Source organism: Tiliqua scincoides, chromosome 3 (assembly GCF_035046505.1).
Source record: "Tiliqua scincoides isolate rTilSci1 chromosome 3, rTilSci1.hap2, whole genome shotgun sequence".
Classification (NCBI taxonomy): domain Eukaryota; kingdom Metazoa; phylum Chordata; class Lepidosauria; order Squamata; family Scincidae; genus Tiliqua; species Tiliqua scincoides.
The window spans coordinates 209550160-209572141 of record NC_089823.1 but is presented as its reverse complement, the minus strand read 5'-3'; the positions used below and the strand labels follow the sequence as shown (position 1 = coordinate 209572141).

General features: G+C 43.2%; 1 protein-coding gene across 1 annotated transcript in view; it reads right to left on the bottom strand.

Annotated features, from left to right (window-relative positions):
- Positions 1 to 19990, bottom strand: part of RASA2 (RAS p21 protein activator 2) — a 66677-nt gene extending 46687 nt beyond the window's left edge. The window contains exons 1-4 of the mRNA XM_066620586.1: positions 19866 to 19990; positions 4947 to 5064; positions 2974 to 3077; positions 1803 to 1897 (exon numbers count right to left, since the gene is read on the bottom strand). Of these exons, the coding sequence (XP_066476683.1) occupies positions 1803 to 1897; positions 2974 to 3077; positions 4947 to 5064; positions 19866 to 19917 (369 nt within the window). The 5' untranslated portion in view covers positions 19918 to 19990. The remainder of the gene's footprint in view (positions 1 to 1802; positions 1898 to 2973; positions 3078 to 4946; positions 5065 to 19865) is intronic.
- Between the last annotated feature and the right edge of the window lie 1992 nt (positions 19991 to 21982).

The following is a 21982-nucleotide window of genomic DNA, read 5'->3' as shown; positions in this document are numbered from 1 at the left end:
ATTAGACCACCTCAGATATGCAAGAGATGTCAAAAGGAAATCAACCACACCACATACTGTGCCACAATTAGACAACTGACAGAATAACCTATCTTGTCAATTATACAGGTAGACATCTTCCATTAACTATGCTCTTTTTAGTATAGTTAATATAAAATATATAAAACTATATATATACACACTTTTTAAAGGACTCTACAATGTAACCCCACTTCAACTTGCAAGTTACCATAAGCTTCTCTGGGAAGTGTTCAGGGGGAGGTAAGATTACTATGCAAGGGCTAGTTGAGGCAATACACAGTCAATTTCTCTCCCCCACGTCATCTTGGCATTAGCACAATTAGCATATTAGGCCATTCTAGGGAATGGGAAATCCATATGTACCTGCCAAATCCCCAAACAGCCTTTTCTACATGAGTATCAAAGGTTATTCTACTCAAAGAAGAGGTTCAATTACACATTATGGGAAAGGGATATTCTTAAATATAGCTACATGGTTGCTGTAGTTCAAACAACTGTATAAGTCATGCCTCTACAAGTATTTAATACACATTCAGAATTACTGAGGTTGTTTTGCAATATAAAATTCTGATTTTAATGTATTTTACACTGTATGACTACCCTGGGAGAAGAAAAATGAAGTCTGGCCTGAAATACATTAGGGATATTTTAAGTTGCCTTATGTCAGACTAAACAGATTTAAGAATGACACAAAACAGTCTGCGTTTTGTTATCGTTATTCAGGACAATAAAAGTTGAAGAGACAACAGCCTAGTTCTGACTAACAGGTGTGCATTTGAAGACAACCTGACAAACAAAGAGCATTTTTGCATACACTTGCTATTTCTACTTGAAAGGGGGAAAAACATTTGATTTGGAGAAATCCAAGTAGAAGACAAGAATGGAGAAAGTTATTTTATACAACTCCTGTGTGCTCACACACACGCTCGCTCACACACACACTCGCTCACACACACACAGTAAATTCATAAGCTTCCATGACCATGGCAGAATGCTTGCCAGGCACATTTGTGCCTGTATGGAAAGGTCACCATTAGGTCCATAAAATAAGTGTTTTCCAAACTGTGGTTCAGGACCCACCAGTGTGCCACAACTTGATAGGTGATGGGTCGTGAAGCTGACATGCTGACAGCTAACAAGGAAAACGTACTGAGCATTATGGAAAGGGAAACTGAGTCACTATATACGTCTACTGGCAAGTAGGCAAATATGCCTCAGCCCACTTTGAAGAAGCAAGCCAAGAGGAATGCAACACCACCAGAATCCTGACCCTATAAAACAGGCCCCAAAAGACAGGTGAGAAGGAAGTTCCCCCCAGTTGACAATTATTGAGTCCTATGGAAAGCAAAGCCACATGCGCATGTTTATTCATGAGTATGCAAATGTGTCTTGGCTCCTTTTCAAGGCCAGGCAAAGGGGAATGCAGGGCCACCAGAATGGTTCTGATCCAATGAATGTGGAGCTCAAAAGCTCCAGAAGTTGGACCCAAACCATAATAAAAAAACAGATGCTTGAGCAGCTGGTAAGGGAAACTTTTTTTAGTCTCGCCAAGCCAGGTGGGTCCCGATACAGCATTGTTTTAAAAAGTGAGTCTCGGGAACCACTGGAATAGATTAAGAGAATAATACAATATTACAAATTTCAGTTTTGAATTGGCATGTCAGAACTCACACATTATCAGGCAACTATATTCATTTCACCCAGCATGGGATTTCATACAGTTATTAAAAAACACCTTTTACACAACATAGCACTAACTTTCCATGGTTTCTCAATTTTACCTGAACCTCTGAATTAGGATCAACAGCTTGAAGCATAAACCACGTTTCTTTGCCAGAGTATCTGCTAAGATCTTCTTTTTTGATAGGTACTTTTCCTACAGGAAACAAATCAACCAGATGAAAATATAGTCATCTGTTTGAAACAGTCAAATTAGTGAAAGTATACATGTTAGACTTCATATGGAAGTTAGTTATTAAGAAGAAAAAAATTTCAAGAAAACAGTGCTGCATGAAGAAGCCTAAGGAAGCAGTGGGCTTGCACACAACAAGGAGAGTGAAAGTTTCATTTTTAAGAACAAAGCACACTTTGTTCGAGCTCAGGGAACTACCTTTTGTTAACTAAGTAGAGTTAGAATATATCAGGGTCCACTTCTGAGGTTGGATATCCTGGCTCACTCTACCTCTAGTTAACCCCATGTTTATACGCCAATATGGAACTGCTTGTTCTTAACATGAAAGTAATCTTCTACTTTCTCCTCTTGCAAACATGGGGGATGTGGTGGCGGCAAGTCCTCAGTTTAGAACTATGTCCTAAATATGTTTATGTATCCTAAACGCCTTTCATAGAATGCAATAATAGCATATAATCATTAGGGGATATTAATGAACAACCACCAAGATTTCAGAATAAAGCCTCCAATATTAAATTATGTCAATCTCAGTAAGATTACAACAGATTAATTCTTTTCCATTTAAATGACAAAATTATATCATGTACGGTAAAGGTTTCCTCTGCACAGTCGTGTCTGATCCTAGGGGGCGGTGCTCATCTCCATTTTCAAGCCAAGGGAGCCAGCGTTGTCTGAAGACATCTTCCATGGTCATGTGGCCAGCATGACTAAACGTAAAGCGCACGGAATGCTGTTACCTACCCACCAAAGTGGTACCTATTTATCTACTTGCATTTACATGCTTTTGAACTGCTAGGCTGCCAGGCAAGTAACAGGAGCTCACCCTGTTCCGCAGCACCTGGGTCTCAAACTCCTGGGCTGCCAACCTTCCAGCTGACAGTCTAGTGTCTTTAACAACTGAGGCGCCGCACCCCTTATATCATATAGGCAACTACTAATATACAGGAAACACCTTTTTAAAGTTGCCTTGGGTATCTTTCACTATGGAAGAGAAAGGCAAAATATAAATATTTTAAATAAAAATAAAATATATTACATACCTATACGTAGGTCCCTCTGTAAGACACTCTTGTCATACACATAGAATGATAAACACTGGAATGTCCGTGGTATCTCAAAATAGAACTCTTCTCCAAAAAATGGGCTAAAAACACGAAGAATTTCTCAGCAAAGTAATTGACTTAAGCTAAAAACATACAATTATTGTTTAACCATTCCAAAAGGTCTCAACTTAAAACTCCCCCCTCTTGAAACATGCGCCATTGATAAAAGTTAGGCATTTCTACTTACTTCAGTGCATGTTTTCCAGATCCACATTAATGTAACATGGAAAACTGTAGTTAAACAACACACAGCATTTTTTTAAAGTCTGCTTTGGTCCTTTGACTGCCCTTGTTCTTTCCTGAATTCTATTCTTGGTCCACAAGCTGGCATCTCAACTCCAACTGATCCAATCTCAAACTGCAGCAACTCCCAAAGTCCAAAATTATTCCAAAGACTGAAGAAGTTCATGTAAATTGCTCTAGTCTAGTGAGTGGTCAATACCATAAATAAAAAAAGACAACTGGTCAAATGTAATATACTCATCAATGTTTGATGAGACCCAAAACACTAAAGGGTAAGATGACTTTAGGTCAGTGGTCCCCAAACTGTGGGCCGAGACCCACTGGTGGATCACAACCTGATTTTTGGTGGGTCGCCAAAGGGTGATGGAAAGATTAGATTATTGCCTCAAGCATTAAGGTTACTCAGACATCAGATACTGTAGCTGCTAATTACCCTGCAAAGAGCTCTGCTCCAGCAGTTTGCAAGTATGTATAAATATAGGAATATAAATGATTTGAAGATCTTTTTCTAGTTATCATTACTTAATAACTAGTAAGTAATTAAGTAATAACTAGTAAGTAATTTTATTTATTTTATTTATTTCTAGATCTCCTTTTTAAAAAATCTGGTAAACCTAGGTGGGTCCCAACAGAGTGTCGTTTAAGAAGTGGGTCTCGGTGCTAAAAAGTTTGGGAACTACTGCTTTAGGCAGTCAATGGACAGCAGCATTGTAGTCAAATACAATAAACTGAAATATTTACTGACCTGTTTTGATTCTTAACTGTGATAATTCTAAATATCATGCAATGAAACATTTGGTACGTGAATCTAAAAATAGTTTAACTACAGGTGGCATCTCAGTATCCATAAGGGATCCGTTCTCGGACCTTCTGCAGATACTAAAAACCGTGGATACGGAAGTCTGCTGTTGCAGCCCCTTTTAACTCTCTGAAGGGAACTGGAGCACTTTCTGAAGCCTGCAGAGGCTGTGCACATTCACCTGCATCCTTTATGGGCTTTAGAATAGTCGTTTCAGGCTGAAAAACTTGACTTCTGGTTCCCAAGAGAAATCAGAAGTGACATTTTAATGAATGTCAGGGAAGCCTGGGAAGCCCTCAGCCTGGAAGCAGTCTGCAGCTTAGAAGATAAAATGGCTGTTATCTGGTGTGCTCCCTGGGGCATTTGGTGGACCACGGTGAGATACAGGAAGCTGGACTAGATGGGCCTATGACCTGATCCAGTGGGACTATTCTTATGTTCTTACTTCACATGAATGTAATCCACATAAAGGTAATGAGGTGTGGGGGGTGCAAAGATAAGGTCCAATCTTATCCACGATTTCCAGTATCTGTGAGTAAGGCAGGAACACATTCCCCACAGATAACAGAGACACAAGAATTTAACAGGTAAGACTTAAGTGTCTGCAAGTTTAGTCAACTTTGCATGTTCCAAGCCTTATACTGTTCCATTGCATTACTAATGCCTAAGTTACTGAGCTGTTTCTGTAAGTGATCAGAATTTCAGACACTACTCCAAAAAGCACAGGCTGGTAAGGAAATCAAAAGATACAGCCCACTTCCCTTTAAGGCTTTAGACATTACAGATGAGTTAGCACCCCATTTTAAGCAAGGGTTTTTTCTTTGACCCAAGCAAATCAAATATCATTGTAAAAAAAAAAAAAACTTACCTTAAAGACTTCTCTACTACTTGAGTGCGATAAACCTCTTCTTGATCCAAATTGATTGTACAAAAACTGTCTCTCATTTTGTTTGGTCCAGAATATGGCACTAAATTTTTGGCTTGACCTAGAAACAAAGTTTTTTTTATTACTTCATGTAATAAGGCACTCAATTTACCACATTGCCCATACCCACATAAGCAGTTTTCACTCAAAAGAAAAAGGCAAAGGATTGCTAACTTGATCATTCATTCTCACCTGATTTGAAGGATAAAGAAATTAAATTGAAAGCAATAAAGTTACTATATGTCTACAGCTATACTACCCCGAACGCAACTGATCTCAGAAGTTACCACATTAAAAGGACCATAGAAATGTAAGTGTAGAGGGAAAAACTGCTACATGTACTCTGACTAGGACCTTTGCTTTGTCCTCTTCAGGTAAGAATCATCCAGAATAGAAGAGAATGCTACAAAGAGGTTCACTACTAACCTAAAAAGGAAGGCTTCCTCCTACAGTCTCATTACTATCACTTCCTACAACACCTGCACATTCCTTAAAGGATCCTACTTTGGTAACTGATTAGGCTTGACACAGCTTATTAAAGCAGACATGCTTGCACCCAAGAGAAATATAGCTAGAAATCATAACATATACATATAATCTAGCTCACTGTATATACTCACAAGTAAGACAAAGACAGTGCTGCTGTGGTAATGCAGCACTGTACTCTTCACAATGCCTACAACTCCCATAAGCACCTTCATGCCTAAAAATTGACACTGAAAACATGGGCCAACTAATGCACAAGTCAATACAGTGAACAAAGCTTCTAGGAGCAGCTGCCTGGTGAGGTAGGACATGGCGGGAGGTGGAGAAAAAAATGAGTAATTTTACTTACCCAGTGATTATTCAGAGGCAGCAACAAAAAAGATAGTCTTTAGCTTCTTCTCCAAACAGGAAGAAAAATGAAGGCACTTAAGGGAACTGTAGTTTGTATGAGGGCTACCACTATGGTAGTGCAGCACTGTACTCCTCACAATGCCTACAACTCCCACAAGAACTTTCATCTCCCTTCCTGTTTGGAAAAGAAGGTAAAATGGCTTTTTTTTTCCTTTTTGGCTTTTTGCTGCTGCCTCAGTACAATTCCTGGTAAGTCATTTTCAAAGAATTTCACACACCCATCAATTCTATCCCCGACTTATCCAAGGGTCATACAAAATTCTATGCTTTTTGCGCTCAAAACTGGTCCTTGACTTATCTGTGAGATCAACTCATAGGTGAGTATTTACAGTAGGTGTTATGCATCTTAGTATCTTACTACTGCTATTTAGTTTAGTAGTCTATTAAATCTTGAGAACTCAAGTCTCACTTATTACAGTGTATCACCACGATCATTTAATTAGTATATTTTCATTGAAGAGCTATGAGATTCTAATTGAATTATTCACACATTACAGCTGAAAGTAGCTGATTTTTTTTCCAAAGTGGAAAAATATAACAAGAAACATATGCAATCAAGCTTCCAATGTAAATATATTAGCCCAACTTTACTGTTTTGACAGTTCCACTTTAATCATTTCTTTGTAAAATAAAGAAGTGCAACTTTAAAAACAGATGAGGCCACTGGATTCTAGACTGAATATAAATATGACATGAGTTTTACAGGTGCCTCTGGGTATATTCTTCTGCTTGGGCATAAGAAGAGTTCAAACTCAGAACATTTTAGAGCATTACTACATCAGCAAAATAAAGGACATACTTGAAAGTGATACTTGTGCAATCTTAACAATAATGTTTTACTACTTTATGGCAGCGATCTTTAGCCTTCCTGCTTGAACAATTCGTAGTACTTCTAAAGCAAAACAGTCTTGTCAAATATCTTTATTACTACAACATTCGAAGTTCAGCAGAAGTGATAAACACAGTAGACCAGTGATTCTCAAACTTTGAGGGAGCTTTACTCCCTCAGTAAGTTCTTGTGGGGGAGGGGCTAGGGCAGCTAAGAGAGGTGAAGGGAGTGCTTTGCACTTACTTCAGAAGGCAGGGCTGCAGCAGGCTACAGGTGGAGGGAGCCCTGCGCAGCGCTCCCCGAGGCTTGGAACGTTCGCTAAAAGCGGGCGCAAAGCACCTCCTGCAAAATGGAAGTTTTCAAGGGACGGGGGAAGCATTACACGAACTGGTGGGTCGCGACCCACCAGTTTGAGAACCACTGCAGTAGACTTTAAGCATTCTCTCCAAGGCATTAAAATAAGTTTAGCATGGCAGAAGCACAATTTTATGTTAGTTTTCAAACTATGTTAGTAGAACCCTAATTTTTGTCATGCATGCATTTTTCAATGCTGACCAGTAATAGTAGACAAGCTTCCCTTTGAAAACTACTGGTACACTACTACTAAACTTGCCACAGAATGCACAGCTGTGCTAGATGTGTTCAAGGTCTCTCAGATCAAGTGGGGCAACAGAGAAGCCTGAGTACCACCCTGCATAAACCAAGTAAGAATATAAGAACAGCCCCACTGGATCAGGCCATAGGCCCATCTAGTCCAGCTTCCTGTATCTCACAGCAGCCCACCAAATGCACCAGGGAGCACACCAGATAACAAGAGACCTCATCCTGGTGCCCTCCCTTGCATCTGACATAGCCCATTTCTAAAATCAGGAGGTTGCACATACACATCATGGCTTGTAACCCGTAATGGATTTTTCCTCCAGAAACTTGTCCAATCCCCTTTTAAAGGCATCCAGGCCAGACGCCATCACCACATCCTGTGGCAAGGAGTTCCACAGACCAACCACACGCTGAGTAAAGAAATATTTTCTTTTGTCAGTCCTAACTCTCCCAAAACTCAATTTTAGTGGATGTCCCCTGGTTCTGGTATTATGTGAGAGTGTAAAGAGCATCTCTCTATCCACTTTATCCTTCCCAAGCATAATTTTGTATGTCTCAATCATGTCCCCCCCTCAGGCGTTTCTTTTCTAGGCTGAAGAGGCCCAAACACTGTAGCCTTTCCTCATAAGGAAGGTGCCCCAGCCCAGTAATCATCTTAGTCACTCTCTTTTGCACCTTTTCCATTTTCACTATGTCCTTTTTGAGATGTGGTGACCAGAACTGGACACAATACTCCAGGTGTGGCCTTACCATCGATTTGTACAATGGCATTATAATATTAGCCGTTTTGTTCTCACTAGAGAAAAAATGTTCTCGCTAGATTCTAGAACAGTGGTTCTCAAACCTTTAGCACCAGGACCCACTTTTCACAATGAGATTCTGTCAGGACACACCAGAAGTGATGTTATGGACAGAAGTGATAACATCAAGCAAGGAACCTTTTAACAATCGAAGGCTGTAATCCTACCCACACTTACTCAGGAGTAAGTCCCATTTACTATCATTGTTAAATGCATATACATAGAAGCCCGTTCAAAGTACAGATTTTGAGGGAGAGTCTTGCTGAGGGAGATTCAACATGGCTTCTGTAAGGGTAAGTCTTGCCTCACGAACCTTATAGAATTCTTTGAAAAGGTCAACAGGCATGTGGATGTGGGAGAACCCGTGGACATTATATATCTGGACTTTCAGAAGGCGTTTGACACGGTCCCTCACCAAAGGCTACTGAAAAAACTCCACAGTCAGGGAATTAGAGGACAGGTCCTCTCATGGATTGAGAACTGGTTGGAGGCCAGGAAGCAGAGAGTGGGTGTCAATGGGCAATTTTCACAATGGAGAGAGGTGAAAAGCGGTGTGCCCCAAAGGATCTGTCCTGGGACCGGTGCTTTTCAACCTCTTCATAAATGACCTGGAGACAGGGTTGAGCAGTGAAGTGGCTATGTTTGCAGACGACACCAAACTTTTCCGAGTGGTGAAGACCAGAAGTGATTGTGAGGAGCTGCAGAAGGATCTCTCCAGACTGGCAGAATGGGCAGCAAAATGGCAGATGCGCTTCAATGTCAGTAAGTATAAAGTCATGCACATTGGGGCAAAAAATCAAAACTTTAGATATAGGCTGATGGGTTCTGAGCTGTCTGTGACAGATCAGGAGAGAGATCTTGGGGTGGTGGTGAACAGGTCGATAAAAGTGTCGACCCAATGTGCGGCGGCAGTGAAGAAGGCCAATTCTATGCTTGGGATCATTAGGAAGGGTATTGAGAACAAAACGGCTAGTATTATAATGCCATTGTATAAATCTATGGTAAGGCCACACCTGGAGTACTGTGTCCAGTTCTGGTCGCCGCATCTCAAAAAAGACATAGTGGAAATGGAAAAGGTGCAAAAGAGAGCGACTAAGATGATTGCTGGGCTGGGGCACCTTCCTTATGAGGAAAGGCTATGGTGTTTTGGCCTCTTTAGCCTAGAAAAGAGACGCCTGAGGGGGGACATGATTGACATATACAAAATTATGCAGGGGATGGACAGAGTGGATAGAGAGATGCTCTTTACATTCTCACGTAACACCAGAACCAGAGGACATCCACTTAAATTGAGTGTTGGGAGAGTTAGGACGGACGGACGGGGATATTTCTTTGCTCAGTGTGTGGTCGGTCTGTGGAGCTCCTTGCCACAGGATGTGGTGCTGGCGTCAAGCCTAGACGCCTTTAAAAGTGGATTGGACAAGTTTCTGGAGGAAAAATCCATTATGGGGTACAAGCCATGATGTGTATGCGCAACCTCCTGATTTTAGAAATGGGTTATGTCAGAATGCCAGATGCAAGGGAGGGCACCAGGATGAGGTCTCTTGTTATCTGGTGTGCTCCCTGGGGCATTTGGTGGGCCGCTGTGAGATACAGGAAGCTGGACTAGATGGGCCTATGGCCTGATCCAGTGGGGTTGTTCTTATGTTCTTATGTACAGATCCGTAACATTTCTCCAAATGCAGTCATACATGATGGGAGCATCAAGTCTAACATTAAAAATAGAATACTGAAATGAATGGGGACCCACCTGAAATTGGCTTGCAATCCACCTAGTGAGTCCCGACCCACAGTTTGAAAAACACTGTTCTAGGACATATCCCAGTATTTTAAGATTCTAGAGCAGTGGTTCCCAAACATTTTAGCACCAAGACCCACTTTTTAAAGGACTCTCCTTCAGGACCCACCTAGGTTTACAAGACTTAAAGGAGATTTAGAAACATTTACAAGTAAAAATAGCCCCCCAAAAGATGCTCAAACATTTATCTCCCTATATTTACACATGCTTGCAAACATCAAGAGCTCAGTTTGCAAGGAGTTGAGCTCTTTGAAGGGCAATTAGCAGCTATACAATTTTTGAATAGCCTCAGGGCTTGAGGCAATTAGTTATCTGATCCTTGTAACACAGTGCTTTCATTGGAGAATCTGCTCAGCTGCTATGGAACCCATCAAAAATCAGGTCCTGACCCACAGTTTGGGAACCACTGCTCTAGAGTTTCTTAGGAGACAAATTTAAATAGAAAAGGTTCCTTGCAAGACTAAAATTTGTTTTGCTTAACGAAACAAAGGTCTTCAAATGATACCTTGCATTTCATGAGAAAGAAGCTGTCATCTAGAAGCAGCCTAAAAGGGCAAAATAGAAATTTCTAATTTGAATTATATTCCCTTGACAGCTAGACAGACAGTAGGGTCCAATTCTATCCATGTTTCCAGCACTGATACAGCTGTGCCAATGGGGTGTGCACTGCATCCTGCAAGAGGGCAGTCACAAAAACCTCTTGAAGGTAATGAAACTTTTGCTTCCTTACCTCAGGACTGCACTATGGCTGCATCAGTGCTGGATAGTTGGATATTTTGGGCCCCGAGTTATCCAAGACACTCCAGCTTCCCCCCCCCCCTTTTCTGGAACAGTTAAAGGCAGGATTATGTCTTGTCTACATACATGGAGACAGAGGTCTTTGCAAAAGCAGACTGTAGAGAGTCACATTCAGACCCTGGAACACATGAATGTGAAAGTTTAAACCTGGTATTTTTGTATTTGTTCAAAAGATTTTTATTCTGTCTTCCCCAGGCAACAAACCTGCTATTCAAGGCAGTTTACAAGAAGATTACAACATATACATGAACAATACATGAAACTACAGTGGGCTACAAACAGCAGATTAACACTTCCTGAGAGTCTCTGCTGGATTCTTCTGATGGCAGAGAAGGTATCCCTTCCCCTCCTAGGATACCCATTGTAGCTAACCTAATTGATCCCATAGGGTCAGTGGTTCGTTATCTGCAAATTCACTATCCACTAGGGCAGTGGTTCTCACACATTTAGCACTGCCACCCACTTTTTAGAATGAGAATCTTGTCAGGACCCACCGGAAGTGATGTCATGATCAGAAGTGACATAATCAAGCAGGAAAATTTTTAACAATCCTAGGCTGCAATCCTACCTACACTTACTGAGGAGTAAGCCCCATTAACTATCACATTAAAAGCATATACATAGTAGCCTGTTAAAAGTACAGATCTCCCCAAATGCAGTCACATCCCATGGTAGCATCAAGTCTAATATATTAAAAATAAAATATTGAAATGAATGGGGACCCACCTGAAATTGGCTCATGACCCACCTAGTGGGTCCTGACCCACAGTTTGAGAAACACTGCACTAGAGTTTCCAAGAATCTAACCCTAGCAGATAACAAGCACTAACTGTACAAGAAATGCACCAAGACAAATTGCTATCCCAATCAATGCACAGATACTACTTCCCACTATCCAGTAAAATCCTCTAGGGCAGTGGAAGTCAAACTGGTAGGTCATGACCCACCACTGAAGTTTAAAACTTTACAGTAGTGGCCCAGGAATGGGTGCCCTGATGGTGCTGCAGTGATTGTGGCACTGAGGCAACCCAGGGTCATTTTAATGTAGCTGGGGGGATGTACTCCCGGAAGGTCCTAGAGGCTCACAGCCTCCTCAGTGAGCCTCCCCACCACAGCAGTGAGCTCCAACCGAAACATGGAAGTGAGCTCCGACTGCAGACTAAAGCTCACTGCTGCAGAACAAAGGTTCACTAAGTGGGCTGTGTGCCTCCAATGAACCTTCTCGAGGCTGCACAATACCCGCAGGTACGTTCAAATGCCCCTGGGTCCCAACAGCACTGCGATTGCTGCAGGGCACTCTCCCATTCCAGTCCCAACTCCCGTCAAGACTTACCAGCAGTTCTCAAACTCTCAGAGGTAAGGTAAAACCTTGCTCTAGGTAAAAACTAAGGCAGTTTCACTGAAAGGGAGGGGGTATATGAACGTGAAGTTGAGTTACTTAAGTCAAAACTAGTTTGGCAAGCCACAAACAGCAGAAAATTCGGTTTGAATTGGGAAGTTTTTAACTCCAATCTCAGCTTTGCCATGAACTCACTAAGGGCACAATCCTAACCCCTTATATCAGTGCTTTCCAGCACTGACATAAGGGCAATGCAGCTCTTAGGTAAAGGAACAATCATTCCCTTACTTTGAGGAGGCCTCCGTGAGTTGTTGGAGTTGATGCAACTCCGTCTGCTGTCCAGAAGGGGTCAAGCTATGACCCAGTGACTCTGACCTTTCTACCTGTTCTCTCTGTAATCTTTGTGGGGTGTGGCCCTAAACCTTTATCCTTCCCTTCTCCTGAGCACTTCCTCTTGTCCTCTGACCACTGACCTGATAAGATGGCGCACATCAGGGCTCTGATGCCCAGGCTATCTTGAGCACAAGGCATGCAGGGTGAGGCAGCTCCAGGGCCTTGCTATATCTAAGTGTTAGCTGAACCTCTGATCCTAATCAGATGCTGTAAATATACACTCAATGGAACTATAAGTAAATAACTTCTTTTTGCAACTTTAACAAGCCATTGCCTTTTTGTCTTTTTATTGAATAGCAGTCAGCCGGGTGAGGGAGGTTCCCTGGGGTAATACCCAAAGGGGGGGGGTCTGCTGCTTAAGCTACTCTGCTTCCCCCCCAAAGAGGAAACTATTTTTAAATTCCTCCATGAGTGACACCCAACTGCAGGATGCAGCACATGTCCCATTGGCACTGCTATGCCAGTGCTGGAAAGCACTGATTTAAGGCGTTAAGATTGCCCTCTAAGTGGCATACTGCCCATGAATACTAATTCAGAAGTAAACTCATTCAGTTCAGTGGGATCCACTTTCAAGCTTGTATAGAATTGCTATCTTCCTCAACTTCAAACACAATCCAAGGCAACACATACTATAAAGCTATAAGAATTGAGAACGTACAGTGCTTTGCACAATTTAGAATGTCAAGTATCATGACAACAAGTAACAAAGGTAAGATTAAAAAGGAAGTTTAGTGTACCATGATGCTGAGCATGTTTGTGGCTCAATGTGCTGCCTGTATTTCTAGTTCCCATGAAAAGTCACTGTACGTAGATGCCTGAGTTTTATAAATTTAAATATCCTAAATCAATAAGCACAATCAGATTGAAATGCAACATTCACAGTATTACCACCATTTAAGGTACAGTTGAAATCAATCAACTAAGCTTTTCTTGACTAATTTTTTTAAACTATTTTAGTTCTGCAGCATTACTCTGGAATGGAATAAACATCCCGGTGTATAATTTCCTTCAAATAGCACACAGCAGCTTTTTGTTTATTATACTGTGAATTCCTTCAATATTTCAAGCATCTACCAAGGTTTGGGGGTAGCATGCAAACATATTTCAATATAATGGATAAATCAAAGGATTTATATAATCCTCAGGGGATATTGACTCCTATACAAGAATTATTGGAAGAAGTGGGAAGAAAATACTGGTTAAGGATCTTGGCTTTATATAATATTTTAAAACAAAGATACTCCCGAGTTTTAAATGAAGAGGATACTCAATTTGAAAAAATATACAGTCTTAAAGAGGATAATAAAAAGGGTATGGCAAAACAGTTATACAATTTAATGAATAAAGATAGAGACTATATGATCAGGTTAATACAAATTGAATGGGAAAGAGAGGTGGGAATGTCAGTATAGGAGATCGACAGAATAATGAAAGGAATACTGGAGATTAGAATGGAAAAATTTAGAGAATTGGAGATGAAATAAATATTGAAATGGTATAGGACACCTGCGCAACTGGCTTATATGATTAAGGGAAGGAATTCAAATTCCTTCCCTTAATCATATAAGCACTGTAGGAGGGTAAAGGGTTATTATGCCATCTTTGGTGGGAATGTTCTAAGGTAATTGATTTTTGGCAATTAATATTTGAAAAGGTGGAGGAATTATGTTACCTTAAGCTGGAGCTCTCTGGGAAAATGTTATTTATGGAAGTTTTGGGAAATAATAAAGTAAAAAAAACATAATCAGGATTTATTCAAAGCTATGATTCTAGCTATCCATGCAGTTATAGCATATGGGTGGAAAGATGCATCAAAATGGACTGTGGAAAAATGGAATTGGTATTTATATGAATGGATGCGATCAGACATAGTATCAATATTGAAACAGGATAAGTCATGGGAAGGTAAGAAAACCGAGATAAAAAAGAAATGGTTGAGATATATAAGATGGGTAAGGGAAGGGGGGCCAATTCTGTTATAATGGATAAAATCCAAAAGGTGTGCTTATGGCTGCAGATATAAATACTTAATGTTAATGGTCGCTGTTCTTGGGGGGAAGGAAAAAGGGGGGGAAAAGATTGTTGATGTATGATGCATAAGTGGTATATATACTTTAAAATTAAACATCAATTAAAAAAACAATATAATGGATAAATCAAATGTTGTTGGCATCCTTCGGTCTCGGAAGACTATGGTGTCACGCTCTGAATGGTGGTTCTGGAACAGTGTCCTCTCCAGTGTGCAAAGCCTGGGTAAAGTAGGTATGGAGGATAGGCAGCAAATCCCCCCTCTCCACGTCGCTGAAATGGTCCAATGGAAAGGCAGAGGCCAATATGGTTGGTTCCAGCAGCGTCGCAGGAGTTGCCAGAACGTGACTGTGTTCAGCCATGAACTGCCTCAGGGACTCCGGCTCCAGATTTTGCCTCGAGGTTGACTCCTGAAGCCTTTTCCATAACTGGATGTAGCCACAAGGCAGTGGAGGTTTGGGACCAGAGTTTTCCTTCTCTCAGATGAGCTGCCTTCCCAGGCTGACGAGTCCCATCTACCCGGTGGCTGTTTAGTCACCTCTTACGACAAGTACAGCCAAACTGAGGGCCTATTCTCATCCCCAGCCCCTAGGGGTTATAAATCAAATACAATCTGAACTATTTAACTGGTTGACAGTCCTAAGGCACCATTTGAAGAGTAACAACGCAGGTGTACATCACAAAACAGGCGCTTGTGCATTTCATATACAGTCTTAGAAAATTTTAAGTGTCATTTTAAGTGAGATCTTTAACACATGGATCTTTTTCAGAAAAAGTTGCAGATTATATTTCTCCTGAAAAAAACCAAGTATAGTGATTAATTTTGGGTTTAAGATTTGACATGAAAATGTGATGCTGAATACCAGATGTTTGAATACCAGATGTTTGAAGGTATCACGACCATGAACATTTGAACTTTCTGGGCATGCAAGCATTTCACATGTATTATCTTGATGTAATCCATCCAACAACCTGCAAATATTACCCCCAAATTGCAGTAGGTGGAAGAGAGAATTGTTTGCTCAAGACAATTTTGAGACCATGAAAGAGGGATGATTTAAGCCAGGGAACTTCCAACTCACGGCTTAGCTGCTAAGCTACATACCGGGTCTTCTATAATCATCTTTGATCAACTGAGACATTATGAAACAAGTTCCGCATCAAAATGGAAGTTAGACATGCTGCAAGTCATTCTCCAAAAGATTGAATAAAGGCGTGAGAAAGGAAGTGGGTTACGTTTGACTTACATGAATGTACTTCAATCCCTCCCACCTTCGGAAAACCACTACATCCTGTTTGTCCTAACTGCCCTGAAATCTACGTCAGCCCTATAACATTATCATCACCATCATCATCTTGCCCCTGATAACAGCTTCAATTGCTCACTTGCATGTTTTCTAGCATCCCAGATCTATGAGATACTTTGGTCACATTTGAACCAGCTAGTAAAATGTTACTCCTTCATTCCCAAGGTACCCAGAAGCCTAACAAGTCATCACTTACAGAACCAAGTGTACAAACTTCCTGCAACATCCTGCATTTCACAAGAACCATATGCATTTCAGTTTTGTTAATCAGTTGATTTTAAAGACAAACCACCAGATTTGAAAGGATTATGCAAATAATAGATGTTATTCTCTATGCCGGCAATTTTCAACATTTTTCATCTCATGGCACACACTGACAAGTCACTGAAATTGTGAAGGCACATCATCAGGTTTTTGACAATTGATAAGACACACCATGCTGCCAGTGGGGAGGGGGGGCTCACATCGCCCATTGGCCCTACTAACAAACGACCCTTTTCCAAATCCCTGTGGCACACCTGTGGACCACTCATGGCACACCAGTGTGCCATGGCACAGTGGTTGAAAACAACTACTCTATGCCTTCAAAGGATTACAGTCTCATTCCGGGTAAAGCAACAGTGTTTGCACATCAAAATACTGAAAAGCACAGCATTTACCACCAACACTGCAGTCAAGTCTTCCTCTCAAAGTCACCACTTCCAACAATCAGGAAGACACCTCTGCTCAGCAAACGCAAGTTAGGGTTGTGGCTGCAACTGGTACAGCAGCCAGGAGAGTGCATTCCTAGTAGCTGGGAACTGGTGATGCTGAAGAGACCAGGTTGCAGTTTAAGCAATACTTCTCATCCCAGCTCAAATACACTTCCAAGCCTCCTCTATTCTTGCCGTTTCCACCCTATCATATATAGATAAGAAAACTGCTCTCTCATCAGTGTCATTCCCCCAAGCATCTATTAATACTACACATTGGCAGTTTAATTCGGTTGCTCTATTTCACCATAACAAGGTGTAGAGATGTTCACACATGGGAAGAGCAAACCTCTAGAAGTACACAATTCCTAGGCATGGTGCCCTGTTCCTTTCAGTACACTGCTGATCAGCCACTGCCCATTCCAGACTCCCTTATGATGCCATTTCTGTTATCTCTTTGTATATATATGGCTTTCTTCTTCGTAAGACAACTCTTTAAGTAAACTCCAGTAAACTTCATATCCCTATCTGTTCCATGGCAATATGGCCAACAGGGCCACTCATAAAAATACATCTCTTATGTCACTTGTGCCTTCTATGCCTCATGCTCAACACAAATTTCCTTCTCTCCATGAGCATCCTTTGTCCTTTTACTGCATACCCTTTTAAGAAATCCTCTAGTACATCACCCTTCTTCACACAAAATCCAGTTCAATTTTAACAAATGGCCAGCATATGCAAAAACTGCCAAAATACTAAAGTTATGTAACATGCTTTGAATGCAATAAAAACTTTGTCTATGAATACCATGAATGAAACAGAAGCACAGATTTTTAGGGACTATTTCACATCCCTTAGGTGTCCGTAATTTTATAGAGATATAATAATGTTGTTGGCAACCTTCAGTCTCAAAAGACTATGATATCGCGCTCTGAATGGTGGTTCTGGAACAGCATCTAGTGTGGCTGAAAAGGCCAATTTGGGAGTGACAATCCCTTCCACAATGGGAGCAAGTGCAGTCTGTCCCTGGTCTGCCTCCCTGGCTATGGGCCTTCCTTCTTTGCCTCAGTCTGTTGGCCAAGCATCTCTTCAAACTGGAAGAGGCCATGCTGCACAGTCTCTCCAAGCTCAGCAGCCAGGGTTTCCCACCTGTTGAGGTCCATTCCTAAGGCCTTCAGATCCCTCTTGCAGATGTCCTTGTATCACAGCTGTGGTCTACCTGTAGGGTGCTTTCCCTGCACGAGTTCTCCATAGAAGAGATCCTTTGGCATCTATTCTCAGGACATGACCGTGCCAACGCAGGAGTCTCCATTTCAGCAGTGCATACATGCTTCAATTGATGGCATTTGTATACCACTTTTCAACAAAGAAATTCACAAAGCAGTTTACAGACAAAGTCAAATACCTAATGACTCCCTGTCAGTGAAGAAGGCCAATTCTATGCTTGGGATCATTAGAAAAGGTATTGAGAACAAAACAGCTAATATTATAATGCCATTGTACAAATCGATGGTAAGGCCACACATGGAGTATTGTGTCCAGTTCTGGTCACCACATCTCAAAAAGGACATAGTGAAAATGGAAAAGGTGCAAAAGAGAGTGACTAAGATGATTACTGGGCTGGGGCACCTTCCTTACGAGGAAAGGCTACAGCGTTTGGGCCTCTTCAGCCTAGAAAAGAAACGCCTGAGGGGGGACATGATTGAGACATACAAAATTATGCAGGGGATGGACAGAGTGGATAGAGAGATGCTCTTTACACTCTCACATAACACCAGAACCAGGGGACATCCACTAAAATTGAGTGTTGGGAGAGTTAGGACAGACAAAAGAAAATGTTTCTTTACTCAGCATGTGGTCGGTCTGTGGAACTCCTTGCCACAGGATGTGGTGACAGCATCTGGCCTGGATGCCTTTAAAAGGGGATTGGACAAGTTTCTGGAGGAAAAATCCATTACGGGTTACAAGCCATAATGTGTATGTGCAACCTCCTGATTTTAGAAATGGGCTATGTCAGATGCAAGGGAGGGCACCAGGATGAGGTCTCTTGTTATCTGGTGTGCTCCCTGGGGCATTTGGTGGGCCGCTGTGAGATACAGGTAGCTGGACTAGATGGGCCTATGGCCTGATCCAGTGGGGCTGTTCTTATGTCCTTATGTCCTAAAAGGGCTCACAAGCTAAAATGATGCAGAACTCTACCAGCAAACAGCCACTAGAAAAGACATTGTGCTGGGGTGAGAGAGACAGTTATTCTCCCCCTGCTAAATAAGAGGAACTACACTTGCAAAAGTGTTTCTTGCCCAGTTAGTAGGGGTAACAGTGAGTGAGTGTATGGGTGTGTCTGCATGTATATATATATGTGTGTACAAGCACAAGTATGTTTCAAACACATGCACTGTACAGGCACACTCATCATGTAGCCAAGATTGGCAGGGCCAATCTCTGTACAGCATACAATCGCACTTAGGATCATTCAGTATCTGAAACACCACCTTGAGCATCTGCCAGGGTGAGAGAAATGGATCTTCTTTGCTCCACCCAACAGGGGAAAAGAAGTGCAAGCAGGTCTTGCATAGTGTTCCACTCTCTTGTGCTCAAAGCAAGCCCCCCCCCCCCGCTGCTACCCCTCTCCCCCCATTCCTCCTTGCAGAGATAGCCAGCCAGTCTGCAATCCCACACTTACCTGGGAGTAAGCCTCACTTGCTATAATGGGACTTACTTCCAAGTAGACATGCTGAGGCTGTGGGAAGAATATGGCAGTATGAGGCTTGGCTCTGCTGAAGACAGAGGGGGCTTAGGCTGCAATCCTATCCACACTTACCTGGAAGCAAGCCCCACTGACTGCAATGGGATTTACTTCTGAGTAGACACACAGAGGCTGTGGGAAGAGTATGATAGTGTGAGGCTTGGCTAAGGTAAGTCCAGAGAGGGCTTAGGCTACAGTCCCGTCCACACTTACCTGGGAGTAAGCCCCATTGACTATAATGGGACTTACTTCCGAGTAGACGTGCCCAGGACGGGGCTGTCAGTCGCCTCCTTTCTGCCACCGTGGACTGACACGGCCATGCCCATGCCCACACCCACGCCCGGCCAGCACAGCCTCCCCCCTGGAAGTCTCCGGGCTTTGCCCCCCTCAGCCCTCCACCGCCTCCTTCCCCTCGAGCTCAGCAGCAGGTGTGCGCCCCACATGGCTCACCCGAGACAGAGGCGCCCCCCGCCCCCAGAGGCCCCCGCGCCCAGAGCAGCGCAGCGCAGCAGCATCTCCGAGGGCGGCGGCGGGTGAGTCAGTGAGGCCGCCCGAAGCGAAGGCCCCTCCTTCCGGCTATGCCCGCCCACGCCGGCCCGCGGACCCCCACGCGCGGACCCCGCCCGGCGACTCACAGATCTTCCCGCGGAGAGTCTGCAGCACCCGCACCTCCTCGCCGGCAGCCATGGCAGGAGGGAGAAGGAAGGGGACCGGCCGCACCGCCAAGGGAGAGGCCAACCGTCACCCGCCCGCACGCGCCCTCCTTCGCCCAACTGCCACAACGGCCCCTTCCCGGTTACGCCTGGCAGCGGCGCAGGCCCTCCCCCCTCTTCCTTATTGGCTGAGAGAGCGGCAGTGGGCGGGGAAGAGGGAGAGCAGAAGCGGCAGGGCGGGCAGAATGTGCGCGTGCGCCTCACGCCCGCCCTCTCCCCTTCTTCCTCCACGCAGAGCGGTGTTTACAGCCCTCAGCGTCTTCGTGGCCACGCCCACCGGGTGGGAGGTGCCTCCACACTCCTCAGTGGAGCTGGCAGGAACTGGCCTGTAGACCCTCCACAGCACACTGTGTTTGTCCTTCTACCCTCCCTCTCTCTCTCTCTCTCTCTCACACACACACACACACTACCCCCTCTCTCTCACACACCCACATTACCCCCCCTCTTACTCTAGGTGTGCCTTGAATCTGCTAAAACTGAGTGTTGGGAGAGTCAGGACAGACAAAAGATATCATTTCTTTACTCAGCGTATTAGTCTGTAGAACTCCCTGCCACAGGATGTGGTGATGGATAGAGTGGATGGAGGAATGCTCTTTCCCCTTCCACACAACACCAGAACCAGGGGACACACACTGAAATTGAGTGTTGGGAGAGTTAGGACAGACAAAAAAAAATATTTCCTTGCTCAGCGTGTCATTAGTCTGTACAACCCCTTGCCACAGGATCGGGTTTGAGGCTTTTCAGTTCAGAGAAGAGGCACCTGAGGGGGGGCACAAGTGAGACATACAAAATTATGCAGGATAGAGTGGGTAGAGGGGTGCTCTTTTCCCTCCCAAACAACACCAGAACCAGGGGACAGCCATTGAAATTGAGTGTTGGGAGAGTCAGGACAGACAAAAGAAAATATCTCTTTACTCAGCATGTAGTTAGTCTGTGGAACTCCTTGCCATAGGATGTGGTGATGGATAGAGTGAATAGAGGGATGCTCTTTTCCCTCCCACACAATACCAGAACCGGGGACAGCCATTGAAATTGAATGTTGGGAGAGTCAGGACAGACAAAAGAAAACAAATCTTTACTCAGCATGTAGTTAGTCTGTGGAACCCCTTGCCACAGGATGTGGTGATGGATAGAGTGGATGGAGGGATGCTCTTTATTCTCCCACGGACTACCGGGACAGCCACTGAAATTGAGAGTTGGGAGAATTAGGACAGACAAAATAAAACATGTCTTTACCCAGCATGTAATTAGTCTGTGGAACTCCTTGTCACAGGATGTGATGATGGCATCTGGTCTGGATGTCTTTAAAAAGAGATTGGACAAATTTCTGGGGGGAAAGCCCATCACAGGTTACAAGCCGTGATGGGTATGTGCAACCTTCAGGCTTTAGTCTCTGGAACTGCTTGTCACAGGATATGGTGATGGCATCTGGCCTGGATGCCTTTAAAAAAGGATTGGACAGATTTCTGGAGAAAAAGTCAATCACAGATTACAAGCCATGATGGTTATGTGCAACCTCATGCTTTTAGAAGTAGGCTACCCCAGAAGTGCAAGGGAGTGGCACCAGGTATGAAGATGCAGTCTCTTATGTGCTCCGTGAAGCATATGGTGGTTCTTGTTATCCACTAGAGTTAGGATCCTGGAAACCTGAGCGGATACAGCTTCACAGATAATGAACCATTGATCATATGGGATCACTGGTGTTAGTACAAGGGGTACCCTAGGAGGGTGTGGAGGGTACCTACTCTGCCATCAGAAGAATCCAGCAGAGACCCTTAGGAAGCAGACACACCTTTCTGCATGCTATGGCTGCTTCAAGGGACTTGAAGGGCCCAAATCATTTCTAGGATTTCGCCTTAAGCCTTGTCCTGTACAATTAGATATGTGTGTGTGGAGCAATAGTTGCAACCTTCCAAAATATCTCTAGAACAACTATCCCTGCCAAAAAAACAACCAGGCCAAATGCACACACAACTACTGTATAACATGTAGGACACACAGGTTCCAAATGATTTGTGGTCCTCTGTTCCTATTCTGTT